At 43.8% G+C, this 23,416-nt stretch overlaps 1 protein-coding gene across 1 annotated transcript; it reads right to left on the bottom strand.

The window, feature by feature from the left end:
• Positions 1 to 18,932: 18,932 nt before the first annotated feature.
• LOC128772505 (transport and Golgi organization protein 1 homolog) lies at positions 18,933 to 23,170 on the bottom strand. The gene is made up of 6 exons (XM_053896704.1): positions 22,459 to 23,170; positions 20,365 to 20,465; positions 19,486 to 19,521; positions 19,337 to 19,404; positions 19,115 to 19,208; positions 18,933 to 18,956 (listed from the first exon to the last, which is right to left on the bottom strand). The coding sequence occupies exons 2-6, from the start codon at positions 20,443 to 20,445 to the stop codon at positions 18,933 to 18,935; spliced, it is 303 nt and encodes a 100-aa protein (XP_053752679.1). The 5' UTR covers positions 20,446 to 20,465; positions 22,459 to 23,170.
• Positions 23,171 to 23,416: the final 246 nt, after the last annotated feature.

The raw sequence follows: 23,416 nt of genomic DNA, 5'->3' as shown, positions 1-23,416 counted from the left end.
TCTCTGTCATTATCTGCTTCCAGGAGGACCTACGGTCATTCTGTGTTGATGTACACAGTGTGACCCCTGTATACACGGTCACAAACAGGTAGAATCTACAGTTATGGGGCAGAAGATAAGTGTTTGAATTGTATTGACTGCCCATGTCCCGCTGGTTCCTTCTGGGGTGGTGGCCACAACCTTCCTCCAGATCTGGTGACAGTTGTGTTCACTCGTCCATAGATCCTCGCCAGCACGTGGCACTTCCTACTCACCGTGGTGTGTGCTGATCAGCAGGGCAGCTATCAGCCCCCAGGACATGGCTGATTCATGATTGCAAGACGTGGATGAGGGGTCAGCAGTGTCTCGGGTAGAACAGTGAGGAAACCCTGCATGAATCCACATGTTGTGGATTTGCCCACGTACCAGCTACCTCACGGTAGCACCAATCCAGGTGGGAGCTGAGGTAGACTCATGGTAGTAGTTGTGGGTGTGAGTCTTATAATGGCCCATATTCCTCTCAGTGTTTTCTGTTTTTATCTTTTATTTTGATGCAATGTTTATTTTTGAGTGACAGAGAGAGCACAATTGAGAGAGGGGCAGAGAGAGAGGGAGACACAGAATCCAAAGCAGGCTCCAGGCTCTGAGCTGTCAGCACAGAGCCCGACGCGGGGCTCAAACTCACAAATCCTGAGATCATGACCTGAGCCAAAGTTGGACACTTAAGTGACTGAGCCACCAAGTCGCCCCGCCCCCCACTGTTTCCTTTTTGAGGGCCTGGCAGGGCAGATGTCAATGACATGATACCCATTCCTTCCGCACCACCAAGGAGGAGTTGGGTGTAAGCATGTGACTCTTTCCGGGTCCTCAAAGCCCATGCATTCTGCCCCAGAGCCCCTGACTCCTGCTGGGCCCTCCTTCCTCCCAGGTTATGGAGGCAACCAGCCTCCATCCACGTTGGGGTCATGGCTGGGCCACCAAGGGCTCAAAATCTGGCTGTCCACATGCTTCCCTGCGGTGGCTGGGAACAGCAGTGCTCCAGTAAAGGTCAGCATGAGCAGCTTCTCTAAACAGGATTCTCATCCACTGTGATCAGGGCCTGAGCTAAAACATGACAGGGGAGAGGGGGACACAGGAGATGTGGTGCTGTTTCCTGGACAGGGCTGCACAGAGCAGAAGGCCAAGGGCTGCTAATCTCTGGATTCTGGATGGTAGGTGAGCAGTTTAAAACACCACAGCCTTCTCTTACATCAAAAGAGAAACCTATATCTTCACCCAGCCTTCCTCTGGTATGAAGAGATGACAATTATTATTTGAAGGCACAATTATCTACCTATGAGTCTGATGGAAATGATTTCATCCGTCTTCGTCCATGAAGCACTTTTCATTGAAATTACCCATATAGAGGCAGGAAATTTATACCAGATGTGTAGCTCCCTCTAGATGCGCATTCTGACCTTGTCACATTTGTGTCCTCAAAGACATTATTGACAACTTGAAAAATAAGCTCTCCACATCAAGATGGTGACATTAGAAAATGTGGTATAAATGGAATTTCATGTTCTCAATTAGAAATAATTTTTAATGGTGAAGGAGAAATTAATAATATTGTCATTTTTAATTGAAATATAGTAGACTCACCATGTTGTATTAGTTTCAGGCATATATCATGGTGATTCCGTGTGTATACATTACGCTCTCCAGGTACCTCTACAAGGGTAGCTATATTGCGAAAGCATGCAACGCTTTCTTACAGGATTGACGCTATTCTATGGGCTGTACCTTGGATCCCAATGGCTTATTCATTCCATAGCTGGAAGCCTGTATCTCTTTCTCAGAGGTGTCAACTTTTTTATTTACCCAAGTATTTCGGTGCTAAACACCATGACCTGTAGGTCAGCAGGTGTCATTTTGCAGTCTGTATTTCTGCGAATGCTGCTTAAAGCATTACACATGATATCACTAGGTCAATCAATTCGGTTTCATTCTGCACTCAGTAAAAAGGAGAAGGAAAAGGTTTCTTTGTGTCCCAAGCAAGCCCTTCGCCAAGACCCTTCCGGATCAGGAGAACAGGCTTCACTGGACCAGCTGCACTGTCAGTACTTCCAGCTGAGCAGCCATGGCCTTGAGCATTGCAGGAATTCGCACGGCGGCCGGCAGAGGGCGCGCACGCACCACGCCCAGGGAGGGGCCTGGCCTCTGCGTGGCCAGTGATGGCCTGAGAAGGCGCCCACTAGGCTTTTCTGATCCAGGGCGCCCCGGAGCTGGAAAGGCTTCCTTGCTTCTGAGGACCCAGTGCCACTGAGTGTGGGCAAAGAGCCAGAGCTGCGTTTCCAGCAGGTTCCCCCCCCCCCCCCACCCCCGGGCCTGGGGGAGTCCCTGGAGGCTTCGCAGCCCCTTGGCGTCTCCTAGGTGATGGGGCTGAGTCCTGAGGCGGGGGAGGCAGGGCCTGGGCGGCTTCCCTGGAAGCGCGGGTGGTCGGTTGGCGCACAGTCCCTCGCTTTTTCTGGGCTGTTCCGTGATTTGTTCCTCATTTCCCCTGCCGGTATTTCCCTGGAGGATCCGTGGATTCAGGGGGTCCCGTGACGCCACGTCAGAGAGGCTGGGCTTGGTTTGTTCCAGGTTCAGGCTTGTTTCGGGGGAGAAATCCTGACACAAATTGGGAGGAACAGGAGCCGCATTCAGTTGGGAAGTGAAGCCGCCAAATGTTGACTCTCAGGACCTTCTAGAAGAATGGGCTGGGACCCAGCTCATTTTCATAATTTGAAACTATTAGCCAAGGTGCTTACAGTAAAGTCAAACAGATGTGTAGCTCCCTGGAAGTTGCATGCGACCTTGTCACATATGTGTCCATCAAAGATATTATTAGTGACTTTTCAGAGAAGCTCTCAACATCAAGATGGTTAGAGAATAAATGGAATTTCACAGAGTCTAAATTAGGCATGATTTTTTTTTAATTTTTAATGTTTATTTTTTTTCTTTTTTTGAGAGACCCCCAACTGGGGAGGGGGGAGAGAGAGGGAGATGCCAAATCTGAGGCAGGCTCCGGGCTGTCAGGCAGAGCCTGACGTGGGGCTCAAACTCATGGACTGCAAGATCATGGCCTGAGTCGAGGTCGGACGCTTAACTGACTAAGCCACCCAGGCGCCCCAGGAATGATTTTTTAATGGCAAAGAAGGAGAAATTAAAAATAGTGTAAAGGATGTCGATTATTTATTGAAATATTGTTGACACATTTGTTGTATTAGTTTTAGGCATAAAGTGTAGTCATTCCATATGTCTATAAATTATGTTGTACTTAACCACAAGTGTAGCTATCATGTGAAAGCATGCACCATTATTATTACAGGATTGACTCTATTCTATTGGCTGTACCTTGTAGCCCTAGGACTTATTCATTCCATAGCTGGAAGCTGGTATCTCTCTCTCAAAGGTGTCAGTTCTTTATGTAACCTAAGTATTTTGGTGGTAAACACAATTAGCTCTTGTTCAGCATGTGTAAATAGGTGGGCTATTGTTCTGTGACCCTTGCTGCAAGCGTTACAAATGATGTCATTACATAAATAAATGTGGTTCCATTCTTCACTCACAAGAAAGGAGAAGGAAAAGATTTCTTAGTGTCCCAGGCCCTGTCACTAAGACCCCTCCCAATGTGGAGAACAGGCTTATTTGCCCAGAACACCTTCAGTCCCTCAGCTGAGGGCCATGGCCTTCAACATTGCAGGAATTCCCATGGTGGCCAGCAGAGGGCGTGCGAGCACCACAAACCCTGGGGGCGGGCTCCTCTCTATGCACGGTGATTGCCGGCAGAGGGCGCCCCATCGGCTTTTCTGACCCAGGGCACCTCAGAGCAGGAAGGGCTTCTGTTGCTCCCAGAGCTCTCAGGGCCTCTGCCACTGCCTCAGGACAGAGACCAGAGCTGCGTTTGCAGCAGGTTCTGCCGCCCTCCCCAGGGGAGACCTTGGGAGCCTTGCAGCAACTTGGTGTCTCCTGAGTCGCCAGAGAGAAGCTGCCTTGTTGCACTGAGTGTTGAGGAGAGGGCCCTGGGTGGCTTCCCTGGGCACTGGTCAGTCGGTCAGCAGCACAGGCCCTTGCATTTTGTGGGCTGTTCCCGTGTTTCATTCCTCACTTTCCCGGACAGTATTTGAACAAGACGTATTTTATTAAAGGACCTGGGATCGCGGGGTCTCACGACATCACATCATGGATGCCGTGGATGGGTCGTTCCAGATTCAGGCTGGTTTCCAGGGAGAAATCCTGACAGAAATTCAGAAGACCGGGAGCTGCATTCAGTTAGGATGTGAATACATGAAATATTCGTCTCAGGACCTTCTAGAAGAATGAGCTGGGACCCACTTTCCGAGTCCTGCTGGAACCAAAGACCGAGGTAAGGGCACAAACTGTCCCCCACATTATACATGCTTTTAAAATTTTTCATGGTTATTTTTCCAACGTAGTGAAATGATTGAAAACTACAGAAAATCTGGTAGGTAGGTGTCATTAACCTTATGTAATAGTTTAGTTTAAATTCCAGGTGGTAAAAGTAGAGTGTAATATTAGTTTCAGGTGTACATATAGAGCAACACTTCCACACGTCACTGGGTGCTCATCCCAGGTGCACGTCTTAATCCCCATCACCTGTTTCACCCATTCCACGCCCCCCCCCCCATCCCACTGTGGAAACCCTCAGTTTGTTTCCTAGTTAAGAGTCTGTTTGTCACAGTCTCCTTCCCCCAATCCCCCCATCCCCGCCCCCTTTGTTTTGTTTCATTTCCATGTGTTAGTGAAATCATATGGTATTTGTCTTTGTCTGACAGGCTTATTTCACCCAGCATAACATTCTCTCGCTCCATCCACCTCATGGCAAATGACAAGATATCATGTTTTACAGCTAAATAATATTCCATTCCATATACTACATCTCAATTTCTTCATCTGTTGTTGGCAACTTGGGCAGTTTCCGTAATTTGGCTGTTGTAGCAAATGCTGCTGTATCCCTTTGAAGTATTATTTTTGTATTCTCTGTGTAAATATCACTTAGTGAAATTGCTGGATTGTAAGGTAGTTCTGTTTTCAATTTTTTGAGGAATCTCCATGATGTTTTGCAGAGTGGCTGCACCAGTTTGCATTCCTACCAACAGTGCGAGAGGTTTCCTCTTTCCCCACATCCTTTGCAACACATGTGGTTTCGTCATTCACTGATTTTAGTCATTCTGACAGATGTGATGAGTTATCTCATTGTACTTTTGAATTGTATATTCCTGAAGATCAGTATTGTTGAGCACCTTTTCATGTGTCTCTTGGCTATCTGTATGTCTTCTTTGGGAAAATACCTATTCGTGTCCTCTGCCCATTTTCAGTTGGATTTCTCATTTTTTGGGTGTGTATAACTTTATATATTTTGGACACTAACCCTTCATCAGATGTCGTTTGCAAATATGATCATGCTATAGGTTGTGTTTTAGATTTGTTGATTATTTCCTTGGTGACAGAAGCTTTTAATTTTTATGAAGTCCCATTCTTTTTGCTTGTGTTTCCCTTACCTCAGGAGATATATCAACAAAGGCGTGTGCACAGCCGTTGTCAAAGAAGTTACTGCCTGTGTTATCCTCTGGGATTTTTATGGTTTCGCGTTTCACACGTAGGTCTTTATCCGTGTTGGATTTATTTTTGTGCATGTTGTAAGAAAGTGGTCTGTTGTTTTGTTTTGCAAGATGCTGTCTAGTTTTCTAAAAACATATTTTGAGACTTTTATTTAAGTGAATTTATTTATGTTTGAGAGAGAGAGAGAGAGCTTGCAGAAGAGGGACAGAGAGACGTGGAGAGAGAGAATCCCATGCAGGCTCTACACTGTCAGTGCAGAGCCTGACACGCGTTTCAAACTGGTGAACACTGACATCATGACCTGAGCTGAATCCACAATTAGTTGCTTCCATGACTGAGCCACCCCTGTGTCCCAAGACTCTCTTTCGTTCATTGGATATTCTTTCCTGCTTTGTTGAGGATTAATTGACCATATAGATGTGAGTTCATCTCTGGGTTTCCATTCTATTGATCTATGTGTCTGTGTGTGTTTTCTTTTTCTTTCTTTCTTTCTTTCTTTCTTTCGTTCGGTTTTTTTTTTTTTTTTTTTTTTTTTTTTTGCCAGTACAGTGTTCTCATCACTACAGGTTTGTAATATAACCTAAAGTCTGGAATTGTGAGGTCTCCAGCTTTACTTTTCTTCTTCAAGTTTGTTTTGGCTGTGTGGGGTCTTTTGTCGTTCCATACAAATTTGGGGATTACTTGTTCTAGTTCTGTGACAAATGTTTCATTAGGGTGATAGGGATTGTATTACATGTGTAGATTGTTTTGAGGAGTGTATACATTTAACAGTGTTTGTTCTTCTCATCCATGAACATGAAATGTATTCTCATTTCTTTGTGTCCTCTTCCATTTCTTTCATCAGTGTTTCATAGCCTTTAGAGTATAGGTCTTTCACCTCTTTGGTTGGGTTTATTCCTGGTATGTTGTGGTACTTGGTGCACCTGTCAATGGGATTGATTCCTTACTTTCTGTTAATCCACGATTCATCTATAGAAGCGCAATGGATTTCTGTACATTAATTTCTGTATATTGTGACTTGTGAAACTCATGTATCACTTCCAGCAATTTTTATGGGGGTCTTTCATGTTTTTTATAGAGAGCATCATGTCAGTTACAAATAGCGAGCGTTCCACTTCTTCCTTGCCGATTTGGTGCCTCTTATTGCTTTTTGTTGTCTGATTGCTGTGGCTAGGATTTCCAATACTGTGTGGAGTAACAGTGGTGTGAGGGGTCATCCCTGCCTTGTTGCTGACCTTCGAGGAAAAGCTTTCAGTTTTTCCCCATTGAGGATGAGATTAGCTGTGGGTTTTTCACAGGTGGGCTTTACTATGTGCAGGTAGGTTGAGTCTCAATCTACTTTGCTGAGGGTTTTTGTCATGAATGGATGTGACATTTTGTCAACTGCTTTTCCTGCATCTGTGGAAAGCATCATCTTGTTCTTATCCTTTCTACTATTACTGTGGTGCATCATGTTGTTTGATCTGTGAATGTGGAACCACCCTTGCAGCCCAGGAGTATATCCTACTTGATTATGGTCAATGATTCTATTAATGTATTGCTGACTTTAGTTTGAATGTATTTTCATGAGAATTTCTGCATACATACTCATCAGGCTATTGGTCTGCAGTTTTATTTAAAACAAATTCTAAATATATTTTAAAGGTTTATTCATTTACTTAGAGTACATAAAAGTGAGGGAGGGCAGAGGGATGGGAGAGAGAGAATCCTGAGCACGCTCCACACTGTCAGCGCAGGGTCCAATGTGGGACTTGAACCCAGGAACTGCAAGATAATGACCTAATCTGAGGTTAAGAGTTGGACAGTCAACCAACCGAGTCACCCAGGGGCCCCTGCAGTTTTCTGCTTTAAGGGAGTCTTTATCTGGCTTTGGTATCAGGGTAATGATGGCCTGATGACATGAATTGGTAAGTTCTCCTTTTTTATTTTTTGTAATAATTCGAGAAGAATAGATATCACCCCTTCTTTAAATGTTTGGTAGAATTCATCAGTGAAGCCAGCTGGCCCTGAACTCTTCTTGTGTTGGGGGAGATATTTTTTTTATTACTGATTCAGTTTCTTTCTGGTTTCAGATTTTATGTATCTTCCTGTTTCAGGTTTGGTAGTTTATGTGTTTCGAGGAATTTATCCATATTTCTCAGAGTGTCCAATTTGTTGCCTATAGTTTTCCCTAATATTATCTTCTAACTGTATTTCTGTGTTGTGGACTGTTATTTCTCCTGTCTTATTTGTGATTTTATTGATTTGAGTCCTTCCTCTCTTCTTTGTGAAAAGTCTGCCTAGGAGGTTTTCAAGTTGATTCCTGTTTTTAAAGAACCAGCCCCTGGTTTCACTGATTTGGTCTAGTGTTTTTCTAGTTTCTATTATCACTTCTTTCTGCCTTAATCTTTATTATTTCCTTCTTTCTGCCGTCTTTAGGCTTGCATTGTCCTTTTTCTCATTCCTTTGGTTGTTAAGTTTCCATTGTTTGAGATTTTTCTGGCTCTGTCAGGTAGGCTTGTATTGCTATATATACTTCCATCTTAGACTGCTTTTGCCTCATTCCAAAGGTTTTTACCAGTGCATCTTCATTTTCATTTTCATTTGTTTCAGTGTATTTTCTCATTGATTTCCTGGTTGACCCATTCGTTTCGTAGCATGTTGTTTAACCACCCTTTATTTGTGGCCTTTATTCACTTTTTCTTTCTTTCTTTCTTTCTTTCTTTCTTTCTTTCTTTCTTTCTTTCTTTCTTTCTTTCTTTCTTTCTTCTTGTGTGGATGACTTCAAGTTTCCTAGTTTTGTGGTCAGAAAAGATGCTTGGTCTGATCTCTGTCTTTGGGTACCTGTGGAGGCCTGATTTGGTACCTAGAATGTGATCGATTCTGGAGAATGTCCCATGTGCACTTGAAAAAAATGTGCATTCTGCCATTTTAGTATGGAGTGTTCTGAATATATCTGTTAAACCCATCTGGTCCAGTGTGTCATTCAAAGCCATTGTTTCCTTACTGATTTTCTGCTCAGAGGTTTTGTCTGTTGATGTGAGTGATATGTTAAAGTCCTCTACTCTCCTTGCATTATTATAAATGAGTTTCTTTACATTTGTTGTTAATTGTTTTATATATTCAGTGATTGTATGTTGGGTGCATAAAAATTTACAATCGTTGGATCTTCTTGTTTGGTTGTCCCCTTTATTATGAGACAGTGTCCGTCTTCATCTCTTGTTACAGCTTTATTTTTTTAAATTTAAGCTTTAGTTGACGTAGAGTGCATGATTGGTTTCGGGAGTAGAAATTAGTGATTCATCAGTTACATACAACGCCCAGTGCTCATCACAACAAGTGCCCTCCTTAAAACCCATCCCCCACCCATCTCCCTCCATCAACCCTCAGGTTTTGCTCTATCATTAAGAGACTCATGGTTTGTTACCACTCTTCTCTTTTACTGCCCTCTTCCCATGTTGTCATCTGTTTTGTTTCTTAAATTCCACACGAGTGAAATCACATATTTGTCTTTCTCTGATTGACATATTTCACTTAGCACAATACATTCTGGCTCTATTCACATCATTGCAATTGGCAACATTTCATTCTTTTTGATGGCTGAGTAATATTCCATTTTATGTATGGCTGCATTATATATACGTATGTATATACATATATATGTACGTATGTGTATACATATATATACACACACACACACCTACCCCACACCTCCTTTATACCTTCATCGGTTGATGGACATTTGGGCTTTCTCCATAGTTTGGCTATTGTTGGTAATGCTGGTATAAATATTTCGCTATTTCACTATTAGGTATTTACCCAATTTCACTATTAGGTATCTACCCAAAGGGTACGAAAATACAGTCTTGGTTTTAGAGTTTATTTTGCCTGATATAAGTATTGCTAATGGCTTTCTTTTGACATTATTGGCATGAGAAATATTTCTTCATTCCCTCCCTTTCAGTCTGCAGGTGAGTTTAGGTCCAAATAAGGCTTTGTAGGCATCATCTAGATAGGTCTTGTGTCGCGACCGGCGTGACAAACCCCGAGGTCAGGGTCCTGAGGGTAGGGGAATGCAAGAAAAAAAGAGAGAAGAGAAAGTTTGGGAACAGGAGGGTCCCCTGGGCTGATGGCCCAAGTGACGGCTTTATTGTTGCTGTACACAATCTTTTATAATATAAGGCTCTCGTGGATCAGGTCATTCTAAGAATAAACAGGTTTCACATGATCACTGCCAGCCAAGATATTTAGTTCTGTGTACCTTGTGAACTTTCTGAACGGGTCACAAGACCTTGTTGATAGATTGCTAGCAAAACACAGTTCCCATGTTTGTTTCTATCTGACTCGGGGTAGAAAAAGGGAGGTAGCATTACTGCTAACACCTGCAGACCACAGGCTTCAGGAATTAACTTTCTCAGCCTTGACCAGGCTTTCGTATGCCCTTGAAAGTGGGGGAATGGGAAGGGGAACCACCGGGTTGGCTAAGTCAACAGGGAACGTTGCTCGACCTGGTCTCAGCCTGGCGCCGGGGCCTGGCCTCCCACATGAATGGGAGGGGGAACCACCGGGTTGGCTTGAGTCAACAGGGAACATTGCTCGACTCGGTCTCAGCCTGGCACCGGGGCCCGGCCCCCCACAGTCTTGTTGTGTGTTTATTTGTTCACTTGCTTTTTTCCTTTTGTCTTTTCTGACACCCTACCCAATGTCTTTTGATTGGAGCATTTAGTCCATTTACATTCAGAGGAATTATTGATCTATATTTAGTGCCATTTTATTAGTTGTTTTGCCATTGTTTCTTGATGTTTTCTCTGATCCTTTGTTGTCTGTATCACTTTTGGTCTTTCATTTCCACTGAAAGAGTCTGATTTAAATATTCTTTTCTTTTGACTGGTATTACATTTATTTATTTATTTTTAATATTTATTTATTTAGTTTTAAGTTCAAGCCCAAGTTAGTTATCGTATAGTGGAATACAGTTTCAGGAGTAGAATTTAGTGATCCATCAAGTACAAAAAATACCCAGTCCTCATCCCAAGTGCCCCCCCTCATGCCCATCACGCATTTAGCCCATTCCCCAATTCACTAACCCTCCAGGAACCCTGCGTTTGTTCTCTATATTTAAGAGTCTCTTATCGTTTGACTCCCTCTCTGTGTGTATCTTATATCTGCTTTCCTCTCACTATGTTTATCAGTTTTATTTCTTAAATTCCACAGACGAGAGAAATCATATGATGTGTGTCTTTCTCTGACATATTATGCTTAGCATAATAGAGTCCGGTACCATCCATGTTGTTGCGAATAGCAGTTTTCATTCTTTTTGATCGCCGAGTAATATTCCTTTATATCAATATACCACATCTTCTTCATCCATTCATCAGTCAATGGTCATTTGGGCTCTTTGCATGATTTAGCTAATTTTGATAACGCTTCTGTAAACATTGGAATGCATGTGCCACTCCGAGTCAGCGTTTGTGTATCCTTTGGATAAATACCTAGTAGTGCAATTGCTGGGTCATTGTGTAGTTCTATTTTTAGTTTTTGTGATAAATCTCCAAACTGTTGTCCAGAGTAGCTACACCAGTTTGCATTCCCACCAGCATTGCAAAAGGGTTCCCTTTCCCTGCATCCTTGCCAGCACGTGTCGTTTCCTGAGGTGTTAATTTTAGCCATTCTGATAGGTGTGAGGGGATATCTCCTTGTGGTTTTGATTTGTATTTCAGTGATGACGAGTGAGGTTGAGCAACTTTTCATGTGTGACCAATCTGGATGTCTTCTTTGTTAAAGTGTCTCTTCATGTCTTTTGCCCATGTCTTCATTGGATTATTTGTTTTTTGGGTGTTGAGTTTGATAATTCTTTATAGATTTTGGATATTAACCCCTTCTGTGATATGTCACTTGTAAATATCTCCTCCCATTCCATTCAGCTGCCTTTTAGATTTGCTGATTGTGTCCTCTGCTGTGCAGAAGCTTTTTATCTTGAGGTCCCAATAGTTCATTTTTGGTTTTGTTTCCCTTGCTTCTGGAGACACAACAAGCAAGAAGTTGCTGTGGCCAGGATCAAAGAGGTAGGTTGCCTGTTTTCTCGTCTAGGATTTGGATGGTTTCCTGTCTTACATTTAGATCTTTCATCCATTTTGAGGTTGTGTGTGTGTATGGTTTCAGAACGTGGTCCAGGTTCATTCTTCTCACTCTCCACTTTTCCCACTACCATTTGCTGAAGAGACTCTTTTTGTCCATTGGATATTCTTCCCTGCTTTGTCAAAGATGAGTCGGCCATATGTTTGAGGGTCCACTTCTGGGTTCCCTGTTCTGTTCCATTGATCTATGTGTCTGTTTTTGTGCCCATACCATACTGTCTTGATGATTATAGCTTTGTAATACACGATAAAGTCCAGAATTGTGACGTCTCCCGCTTTGGTCTTCTTCTTCAAGATTACTTTGGCTATTCGGGGTCTTTTGTGGTTCCATACAAATTTTAGGATTGCTTGTTCTAGCTTCGAGAAGAATGCTGGTGCAATTTTGATTGGGATTGCATTGAATGTGTAGATACTTTGGGTAGTATTGACATTTTATCAATATTTGTTCTTCTAATCCATGAGCATGGAATGTTTTTCCCGTTCTTTCCATTTTCTTTTTCTGTCTTCAATTTCTTTCATAGACGTTCTGTTGTTTTTTCTTTTAATTTTGTTAATGTTTATTTATTTTTGAGAGAGAGAGCAAGGGGGAGAGAGAGAGAGCGCGCGTCCATGAGCAGGGAATGGGCAGAGAGAAGAGGGAGACACAGAATCTGAAACAGGCTCCAGGCTCCAAGCTGCCAGCACAGAGCCCTATGTGGGGCTCGAACCCACAAACTGGGGAATCATGACCTGAGCTGAGGTCGGTGCTTAACCAACTGAGCCACCCAGGCACCCCTCTATTGTTTTCAGTGTACTGGTCTTTTACCTCTTTGGTTAGGTTGATCCCTAGGTATTTTATGGTTTTCAGTGCAATTGTACATGAGATCAATTCCTTGATTTGTCTTTCTGCTGCTTCATTATTGGCGTGTAGAGATACAATCAAACTCTGTATATTGATTTTATATCCTGAGGCTTTCCTGCATTCCTGTACGAGTCCTAGCAATTTTTTGGTGGAGTCTTTGGGATTTTCCACGGAGAATATCATGTCTGCAAAGAGGGAAAGTTTGACTCCTCCTTGCCAGTTTGGACACCTTTATTTATTTTTGTTGTGTGATTGCTGAGGCTAGGACTTCCAACAGTATGTCGAATAACAGTGGCCAGAGTGGACATCCCTGTCATGTTCCTAACCTTAGGAGAAAAGCTCTCAGTTTTTCCCCATTGAAGGTGATATTGGTTGTGGGACTTGCGTATCTGGACATTATGATGTTGAGGCACGATCCTTCTATCCCTCCTTTCATGAGGGATTTTTGTTTTCCCATCAAGAGAGGATTCTGGATTTTGTCAAATGCTTTTTCTGCATCTGTTGAAAGGATCATGTGGTTCTCATCCTTTCTTTTATCAATGTGATGTATCCCATCAGTTGATTAGCAGACATTGAATCAGTTGTGCATCCCAGGAATAAATCCCACCTCATTGTGGGGATTAATTCTTTTTATGTATTGTTGGATCCGGTATGCTAATTTTTGTTGAGAATTTTTGCATCCAGGTTCATCAGGGAAATTGGTCTGTAGTTTTCCTTTTTAGTGGGTTCTGTGTGCAGTTTGGACTCAAGGCCATGCTGGCCTCATAGAATGAGTTTGGAAGTGTTCCTTCCATTTCTCTGGCCATAAGCTTATCTTGTTCCTTCATTTGGGATGCATTCCTCTTGTCTTGGCATTTTGGCTGAGTATTTGCCTTCTCTGTGTTCCAAAAGCTCCTTGTGTTACCTGCCTGTGAGATGAATGGCTTTATGAAGAGGATGTCATCTAGTGTCCAGGGCCGGGCACATCAGGGAGTGTCTGTGTTGTGTGTTGCATGCACTGTTTTGTGTTCTGGCTGCACTATCCTTCAGGCCAGTTGTATGGGCAATGTATGGTCCTTGGCCAGAATGTGGTGACTTTTATCTAGGTCTGCTCTGATCTGCTTGTTAAATGAGACTCGGAACGACTGCCACGAGAAGGGAAGCCCTGCACAACTGTCTGGTCAAGAGAGGTGGTGTGGTCAGGGGCTTCTGCTGGTCTTCAGCTCCACTGGGACCGAGGCAAGCTTGACCTAGAAGGCCAGTCTCACCAGAGCACAGGAAGGTGGGGCTTGGTGTAAGCAGGTTAGGCAGTCAGTGTGGGAATTGCCTTGTTTCCAGTAGGTGGCTCTATGTTTATGCTGGGGGGCAGAGGAGGGAAATGGCGCCACCCAGCTCCTCTGTCCCAGCTCCTTTGTCCCCTCTTTGTGACCACTGCGAAAAGAGAAAGGCTCTTTTCCTAGAGGATTTATGGAGTGAATACTAAATTAATAAAATAGCATACTCCCCATAGGAAGACATCTAAGTCCACGGTCACCCTCCACCCTTCATCGCCCTCCACTGCTTATTGTGTATGTGAAGAACTACAGAATGAGAAGGAATGACAGTCCCAGTTTCCACCCATGGAATCATAGCCCTTGTGGCTCAAAGCTCTGCCTCTAAGCCCCTGCCTGTGCCCGATCTGCTGCTCTCCTGACAGTAGGGTCTCCTCCTCTCTGGAAGTGCTATCCAGTGGCACAGAGACACATGGGGCAATAGGGATCCTGAGGTCCTGCAGAGAATCTGGAAAGAAAGCATGCTCTTAGAGAAACACTTTGCCTATACATGTTAATTGGGCTCAGCTAATTTATTTTAATTCAGAGGTGCTTCTCAGCTTTAGTAGAGTAAAATTTGCAGGGGACTTTTGTCCTCTAAAAAAATGAGCTAAAATTCTAATTAACAAAATTAACACAAATGCACTTTGATTTCTGGTGTAAATTTCCGTGTTTTACCCGTACCTGTGACACAGGACACAAGAGAACCTGCTCATGTGAACCCAAGTGAAGGCCATGGTGGGGACTTGCCACACAGGTAATTTTGGAATTTTTTCTTTTCACAACTTAACTTTCAGTGCGTGTTTTCTACAACAAGTATGTCACCTCTTATAGTTCAGAATGTTCATACCCAGGGCACACCTGAAGGGATTCTGGACAGCATGTTTACCACAAAAAGATCGAATGCTGATGGATATGAAAGTTATGCTGTCTAAGACCACTCTAAATGACACATACAAAAATATAAGTTGCAGTGAAGGCAGTTCGCATTTTCAAATTGTAGAGATATCCACAGATTTTCTGAACACATTAAAACCCTTGACAGAAACAGGAGAGGAAGAAACAGCAAGAGCAGTGATGCCACATTGAGGAGATCCAAGAAAAATGAGGCAAGCCAGGAGACTTCCAAGTGGAGTGTGGGATCATCCACCTTGGCTTATTTCCAGGAACACACTGGAAAAGCCCTAAGGTCCTCACCCCTAAGCACACTTAACTTGTAAACTTAGCACAAAGAGATGCCAGGTGGACAGTAGAGAAGCCCGTAGACTATTCGGTAAAGGTTGTGCGTTTGGAAAATAAAAACACAAGCAGACATATCATACGACCCAGAAACCAGAGACATTGGCAGGAGAGTGTGCTGTACAGAAAGATGTGGGTGTCAGGAGAGACTTAGAACTGAAAATGGCCAGAGCATTTCCCTCGTACTTCTCGCACTTTTGGTAGAGTCAGTATTGGTATCACTCACGGGAGTGACACCAGCTTCTGGATCTGCTAAAGGCCCTGGATGGGATGGACATTTATTCTGATTTGAGTAGACTGTTGGGGGATTCAAAACAAAACATAACAAAACAAAACAAAACAAAACAAAACAAAAAAAAACCCTCCCCACATTCCTCAAACAACTTAAACTCTTTGCTCCAGTCAGATCACAAATCACATGCAGAGGGTGTACCTCATCCCTCAGGTGATCCCCAAGAAGTGGAAGACCCATCCTGTAAACCCTGACAAAGACCTGTAAAAGCCTTGATTCAGATGTTTTCATCACTCATCAAACAATGATGGATGGCTGGGGCTCGAGTAGATGGATATATGTGAGGCTGTGCCTCATGCCTCACAGAGCCCAGCACACGGGCAGGGCATTTCTGCTGAACCGCTATGTCTGCTTTTCTGCATACAGCCCCATTCCTTCTCCACGAGAGACACCTGTACCAACACAGAGTGGAGGAAATGACAGAAAGATGATATGTCGATCATGAAACACGAGGAATGTGGTAATGGCGGCAGACACATTCCTCTTGCATCATAATGGTCTGTGGTACCACCTCTGCACCTTGGCCAAAGACCTAACACCAACAAAAATGAGTGTGCTTTACAAGTCAACTCATACCGCTCAGATCATCTTACCAAGTGTTGCTGGTGGAGGGGTCGGGGTGGCCGAATCTGCAGAATCTTGTCTGCAGAATCTTCCAGTTAATGGAGGAGGTCCCCATGGATCCACACTGTCCTGCAGAACAGAAGTGACAGCTATGTGCATATGCCAGACAAGAGAACCAATACCAAAAGCAGCTGTAACCCAGAGGAGAATGTGTCAGCACCTGCCACCTTCTCTGCCACCAGGATCCAAGAGAGTAGCATCAGTACCTGAAAACTCTGTCCCTGCCACTGGATACCACCTGCAGCTTGGGGTAGTAGATGCAAGAGGTGGAACTGCTGTCACCACACATCACTGCCCATGTCTGCGGAAGTAAAATGGCAAGGGTCCTGTCCTAGAGGGTTAACAGAAGTAATTACATAGTAATGAAGTAGCATTCTCCAGACAGGCAGGCATCTATGTCCCAGTTCACCCTGCATCCCTCCTCTGCAGTGACTCCTGATGCTCTGTTTTTGGTATATTAAGAACACAACAAATTGAGTGCAGATAAATGGCTCATATTCTGCTCGTGGAATCACAGCCTCTCCTGGCGAAAAGTTCTGCAGCCAGACCCTCGCTTAGTCTCCTCTGCTCCTCTCCCTGAAAAGAGTCTTCCCTCTTGAAGTGTTGTCAAAGGCCTCTGAGACCTCTGGGGAGTGGAGGATGCCTGGGATCTTGCAGGGGAATGAGAGTCTTCTGTGAGGAACAAGTGACTTGTGGTGAATGTCTCCAAAGCTCCGATGTGTTCATCTTAATTCATAGGGAATTTTGATTTTAAGCATACTACAGGACACAGAGTAATTAAGTCCTACAGAAAACAAGAGGTCAAAATTCACATGACGGAATTAATTCAAGTGTGCTTTGATTTCTGGTATAAAACTCCTGGGATGTGTCACGAGACTGTATCAGCTCTAACAGTGACTGGGGACACAACCAGAAACTGCTCATATGAACACAATCGAAGGACACAATGTTCAGATTATTTTTACCTAAGGTATAGCTGGAAGGATTCCAGACAACTCATTTACCAACAAAGACGGGAAGGTGATGAGTGATGATGATGACTTTGTCTAAGACCACTCTAAATTGCACAGGGCACAGGGACGCCTGGGTGGCTCAGTCGGTTGAGTGACCGACTTCAGCTCAGGTCATGATCTCACGGTTTGTGAGTTCAAGCCCCGCGTCGGGCTCTGTGCTGATAGGTTAGAGCCTGGAGCCTGCTTCTGATTCTGTGTCTCCCAATCTCTCTGCACCTTGCCCACTCATGCTCTGTCTCTCTCTGTCTCAGAAATAAATAAACATTAAAAAAAGTTTTAAATTGCACAGGGCACAAAATAAAAAGTTGGAGTAGTGGTGGGGTTTTGCATTTTTCAATTTTAAACAATATGGTAGACTTTCTAGCAGGTTAATCTCCTAGCCAGAGTCAAGAAAGGAAGACACAGCAGCCACACTGTTCCCACAGAGTTGAGGTCTGGAAGGGGTGACCCAGGCCAGGCGACGTCTGTTTGGAATATGGGGTCATCCTCCTCTCGTTATTTCCAGAAACACATGGTAAAGTCTTAAGGTACTCAGCCTCTAAGCCCTTTGGGTTTCTAAACTTACCACAAAAAGATGACAGGCTGAAGCTTGTAGAGAAGCTTGTAGGCTCCTAGATTAAGAGTGTGCATTTGGAACACAAATAACAAGCAGACATATCACACAACACACAAAACGAGACTAGGCCAGGGGAGCGTGCTGTAGAGACAGATGAGGGTTTCCCGAAAGTGTTACGACTGAGAATGGTCCCAGGATTTACCTTGTCCTTGTCTGCATTCTTTGTACAGTCAGAGCTGCTGTAACTCACAGAGGTTGCATCAGTTTCTGGATCTGCTAAGGACCCCAGAAGGGATAGAGGTTTATTCTATTTTAGTGGACCGTGTGAAATTAAAAGAAACCCTCACCTCATTCCTCCAATATCTTAAACTGTTCCCTACACAGGTCCTTGGCCAGAGGCAGAGGGTATCCCACATGCCTCAGGTAACCCCCAAGGATAAGGGGGACAATCCCATCACCTTGATAAAGACCTCACCGTGCCCTAGTTCATGTTTTTCGCAAATAATCAAATAACTGTGGACAGGTCAGGCTCAACTAGCAATCTCGAAGTCATCACTTAAACAGAGCTTTCTCAGTATACATTATGGGAAATCACCATTTCATTACAGATTCAGAATAAAAAGGAGGATGCCTGGGTGGCTCAGTCAGTTAATCATCTGACTCTTGATTTTGGCTCAGGTCATGATCTCACAGCTTGTGAGTTCGAGCCCTGCATCAGGCTCCACCCTGACAGTGTTGGGATTCTCTCTCCTCACCTCTCTCTGGTCCTCCCAGATGCGCGCACACACACACACACTCTCTCACTCTCTCTCTCTCTCTCTCTCTCTCTGTCTCTGTCTCTGTCTCTGTCTCTGTCTCTCAAAATAAATGAGCTTAAAAAAAGGGTAAATGGAGAATACTGATTGGGGTATATCGTCAGGGAATGCTTAACCTGGGTATGTTTCTTCAGGCTCCAGGTGGATTGTTCAGTCTTTTTGCTTATCTATAAGCTGCCTTCTGCATGGAAAGTTATTATATAACTATACCTGAATAGAAATGTACTTACACTAATATACAAACGAGAAAAGGAAAACGATGGGTATTTAGCAGTGAAGCCACAGACTTGCCCTGATAACATCAGAGGACGAAGCTATATGGAGCCTGAATTATGAACGTAGGGCTATGGTTCAAGAAGAAATAAAATAAAAATGACAACATTAAAAATAGTAATGAAATGAACTCCTGAAATAAAATTAAAATAAAGTCTTCACATTGTGTCAAGGTGGGAAGAAAGCTAAGGCCCATGTCCCGTCATCCCCTCCAGGATCCTCTCTTTAGCTAGGGGATGCTGGAGGAGGTGGGAGGGTCCACAGTCAGGGGAGGGGCCTGAGCTCCACCAGTCACAGGGACAGGTGCTCCGCTGCCTGGGGCACCAGAGGAGAATGCCATCCTGTCACCCCTTCAGACCACCTGCTGTCCTTAGGTAGTAATTGTGGTTCTGTCCAGGACACACGATGATCACCCACAGATAAAGGCTTTGCCGCAGAAATTAGGCTGCTGCACATCATCACGTGCCCCTTACCTCTCCTCCAGGGTTCTGCGTCTCTGGACTTCCAGGCATTGGTCCCTGCCTCCTGTATCCCTCAAGCAGCCTCTTTCCTTCCATCCCATCCAGTCTTGGATACAGAAAAAGAATGGACTTCTGTAAGAGTTGCAATGCCACGTCCTCTGACTAGACACTAAACAACACAGCTGTCATCCCTCAAAACACCCATAAAAACTCATGTCACGTTCCCTCCCACACCTGTGTTTCAAGCGGGCGACCTCCCGGCTCTGCTCTGCCATTTCCCTCTCCCAGATCCGAGGCTTGATCTGGGAGAGAAAAACACATCCACCTTCAGTCGTGCCAGACTGTGCACCAAAGAGGGAAGGGAGGAGAAAGGAAACACTTACCCAGTTGTCCTGAGCATTATTCTCATGAACTGCGATCTGAAAAAGCAACAATGAAAAGTCCGTGTTTAGGAATTCCAAGGACCACTACACTCACCCACATGAGGTACTAAGGGTTCAATATGTCAGGCAGAGCTCAGGGTCCCTGGTATCTGAAGGTGAGTTCTGTCTGCTGCAGCTGTTCTTGTCTTTGTCCATTTTGTTGCCTGTGAGTTATAGTTGCTTTTGTCAGATAAGGCCCAATATTGGGTATGATTTTCAATAATCTGCCCATGTTGTCATCATCCTCCTATCTGTCCCCTAATACAATTTTACACATGAAACCCTTTCCACATGATTGTAAATGTACAATAGGATCAGAACTATTATTCCATCCTTTCCTAACTCATTCTGTGACCGTAGGGTTCAGAGTTCACATAATTCCTTCCCACTGTCAATTGTGCCCTAATTCATCATGTGACAAGTGTCTTTCATCATAAAGCTCTTTCCTCCTTTCACTTAGATCTTCACCACGTTTCCTAGGGTTGCAAAGACCAGGGCCACGAAATGGCACTATCATGTTGATGGTACGATTCATTCTAAGACAGGCTGTTTCCGACAGATTATGAGACTTGACACCACCCCCCAGGAACGTTGGCATGGATGAAGTTTCCACACAGTCTGGCCATTGCTTGAAATCTGGAAATGTTGATGAAGTTAATTGTTTTGTTCTTTCTAAATCTTACCTTTTTATCTGTTAATACTCTATGCATATGTCCTCTGAATTTTTGTTTACATTACTATGTTGAGTCTAAACATAGACTTTTAACCTTGTAAAAAGGTTAAAAACGAAAAGATGAAGAGAGGTTTCATGAGCTGCTGGTAATTAGTAGCTGAACTCACTTGTACTTGTTTATTTCTTTCATAGCTATTTTCACATTTTCCCTGCAGCTGCCAGCTGATTCTTCTTTGCCGCCAGTTCATACTGTGTCATTTTCAGCTTCCTAAGATGGGAAAGACATATACACAGTCCAGGAGCCAAGGTCCACAAATTCTGCCTTTGTACCTCCCAGCACTCTTGAAGGCCTAGATGCAAATATCCCTTCCCCCACCTTGCCCATAAATGCACAGACTGACAACACAGTCAGAGATATGAACTGAACACCCCATTTAAGTTAAAGGAAATTCAACCTCTGTCTGCTGCCATGTCTCTGCTCTCAGACCTGTTTCCTCTCCTTCATCGTAAAGTCATCAAATAACATTGCACTTTGTGCCTTCCCAGAGCTGGACTTTGGTTTGAGATGGTGAAGGCGCATTTCAGTTCAGTGTCAAAAACCTTGTGTGACCACCCATACCCATTAGGATGAAGCAAGAGATCATCACTAGTCTCACACCTCCGTGGGGAGCCCTGATTCTCAGTCCAGAAGTTGTACCCTGACACAGACAATCACCCTGAAAGACGACCTTCCAGGATATGGCTTCCCCACCATTGCAGCTCACTCCCAGACATCGCTAGCGTCAGGAGTACAACCCCTGCGTCCACCTTCACATATCCTGGTGGAGGAAAAGGCCAATCTTAGAGCAGCAACATCACCTGAGGTAGAACCTGATATGAACTGTCACACAGTCTGGGTTTATCTCCAGGAAACAGATTTCAGATGGAAAACTATCAACTTCATGGAGCCAATCTACTTGAACAAGACTCAGTTCATTGACAGTGAAGGCAGCAAAGGGAAATGCTTAGAAAGGCTGGTTTGCTGTGTTGCCCTCAGACTATTTTGTTCATGGTGTTGCTTTAAAGGGTTTCAACTTGGCACTGGGTGTATTCAAGAGTCACATGCAAAATTGAAAGACTCCTAGAAACTGACACAAAACCTCTAGACCGAGAAAGGCGCATGCATTGCCTTCCGGCATCTCAGGCAGTCCTTCAACAAATGCTTTCTGGAGTGGCTGGAATGTAGTGGTTCTGTTGTAAGGGATTGAAAATAGGAAGGTGGCCAGGGTGCTGTACGTGCTCCCCAAAAGAGCTTAGAAATGATAAAAACAAGATGCCAGTGAGACAGAGCAGGCTCCACCCCAGGTGTGGGAAGGACTAACAGAAGCTGAGTCTCCAGGGAAGAGAAGGAAGTATTTCCTTTTCAATGTGAATGAGGGACTCTAAAGGCCCTGATCTCCTCGTGAGAACAAAAGCAAATACTGTACAAAGGAGGAAACATGTGAGCGAATGCACCGAATTTCTAATGACCCCATGAAGACACATGTGACCAAGATGGAGAAGAAGGAAGCCCAGGACAAAGCCAGCCTGGCAGTGGGAACCAATCTCCCCAGGACTCATCAATGAACTTGGGGACAGACAACTGAACTGCAAAATAGCTGAACAACTTTATGGGCACAGACTTAGAAGGAAACGTGTTTAGTTCAGAGGCGGCCAGCAAAGATGAGCCCTAGTGAAGCTGCGGGCTTTGGTCAAGACTCAGAGGAGTTGCACTTAAAAAATCGGGGGACAGGAAATAACTCAGCTTCCTTAGGGATTGGCCTGCTGTGAACAATCTCACTAGCAGAACTGATGCAGGGATCCAGTACTACTGGCGCCCCTACCCACTTTCCAGAAATAAATTTCTGTGGTTTCTGCAGCAAGATCATTGATTTTTTCCCTACACATTCTTGACCCATGTGTGGTCCTGAACAAAAATGACCTAATTCGTGGATGAAAAGACAACGTGATGGGACTGAAACCCATGCGCCAATGTAAATGGATCCCAAGCAGATCCAGACATCACTGTTATTATTGCTGATACCTTCCCTCTTCCACCCCAAATACATGACACAATGTGTGACAAGCACTTAGGACAGAAAGGAAAATGTGGGTGACAGAAAGCAAGGTAAGAAGGACAGGCACAATTCTGAATGCATTTGGCAAAAAATTCGCAAAGAATTTTAATTATCTCTACTGGCCGTCACATTCATTCATACAACAGTACTTGTGATAGTTCTCACATGAACATTTTACTCTTCTATAGCCACTTTTCTTTCTTCATAGAATTCTTCAAGGATGCCTGCTTTGTCCTTCAGCTGTTTGACTTTTGCTTCTTTGGTTGCTTTCACAGACCTCAATGCATTACACTTGTCTTCCAGGGCCTTTTTATTTTCTGTACAAACATGGATTTGCTTTCTAAGTGTGCACATGACCTGAGACTTGTTTTTGGTGAGATAGGAAAAGGGCAAGAACCGTGAAGGCAGGAAGGCACTCTTTCCCTTCCCAATGCAAAGTCCTTGTCGCCAATACGGGGATTTCTCCCCAACAGACAGCATACTTTCCAGTTGACAGTTATTGGACCTCAAGACTCTCAACTCTACATGCTCGAATTCACCATTTTCATCTTGCGTTTTTAAGTAAGACAGATATGAGAAAAACACTTTCCATAAGTAATGATCGCACACAAATTTGAGTGCACCTAACACAACAGGATTGTGCATTGCAATAAACAAAGACCTTGAGGCATAAATATAACTAGGAGAAGATAAAGATGGTGGGAAATAGTTCATGTGAGATAGCTTATAAATGGTTTTCTTGTTGGAATATATATATATTTATATACATCTATATATGTGTGTGTGTGCATACACACACACAAACACATACTTTTTCCCCATTCATGTTGAAAATTCAATGTTCAGCATTACAAGAGGAAGAGATTATGAGGCACCTGAGTGGTTCAGTCAGTTGAGTGTCAGACTCTTGATTTCGGGGCAGGTCATGATTCCAGGATCATGGGATCTAGCCCTGTGTTGGGCTCCACACTGAGTGTGGATCCATCTTAAGATTCTCTGTCTTTCCCTCTGCCTCTCTCCCCCACTTGCATGCCCTCTCTCACTAAAATAATAATAATAATAATAATAATAATAATAATAAAGAATAATTTAAAAATAACTTTTTTAAAAAAGGAAGGGACTA

The sequence above is a fragment of the Panthera pardus genome, unplaced genomic scaffold (assembly GCF_024362965.1).
Source record: "Panthera pardus isolate Hobbes unplaced genomic scaffold, ASM2436296v1 HiC_scaffold_8, whole genome shotgun sequence".
NCBI lineage: Eukaryota > Metazoa > Chordata > Mammalia > Carnivora > Felidae > Panthera > Panthera pardus.
Note: the sequence above shows the minus strand (reverse complement) of the source record. Positions and strands in the feature narration are given on the sequence as shown.

Excerpts from the sequence above, each read along its gene's own strand:
- LOC128772505 (XM_053896704.1), bottom strand. The coding sequence starts at position 20,445 with ATGAACTGGCGGCAAAGAAGAATCAGCTGGCAGCTGCAGGGAAAATGT. Across the intron at positions 19,405-19,485 it reads ATAATGCTCAGGACAACTGG|ATCAAGCCTCGGATCTGGGA; the intron begins GTAAGTGTTTCC and ends TTTCTCTCCCAG. Across the intron at positions 19,209-19,336 it reads GTCGCCCGCTTGAAACACAG|ACTGGATGGGATGGAAGGAA; the intron begins GTGTGGGAGGGA and ends TCTGTATCCAAG.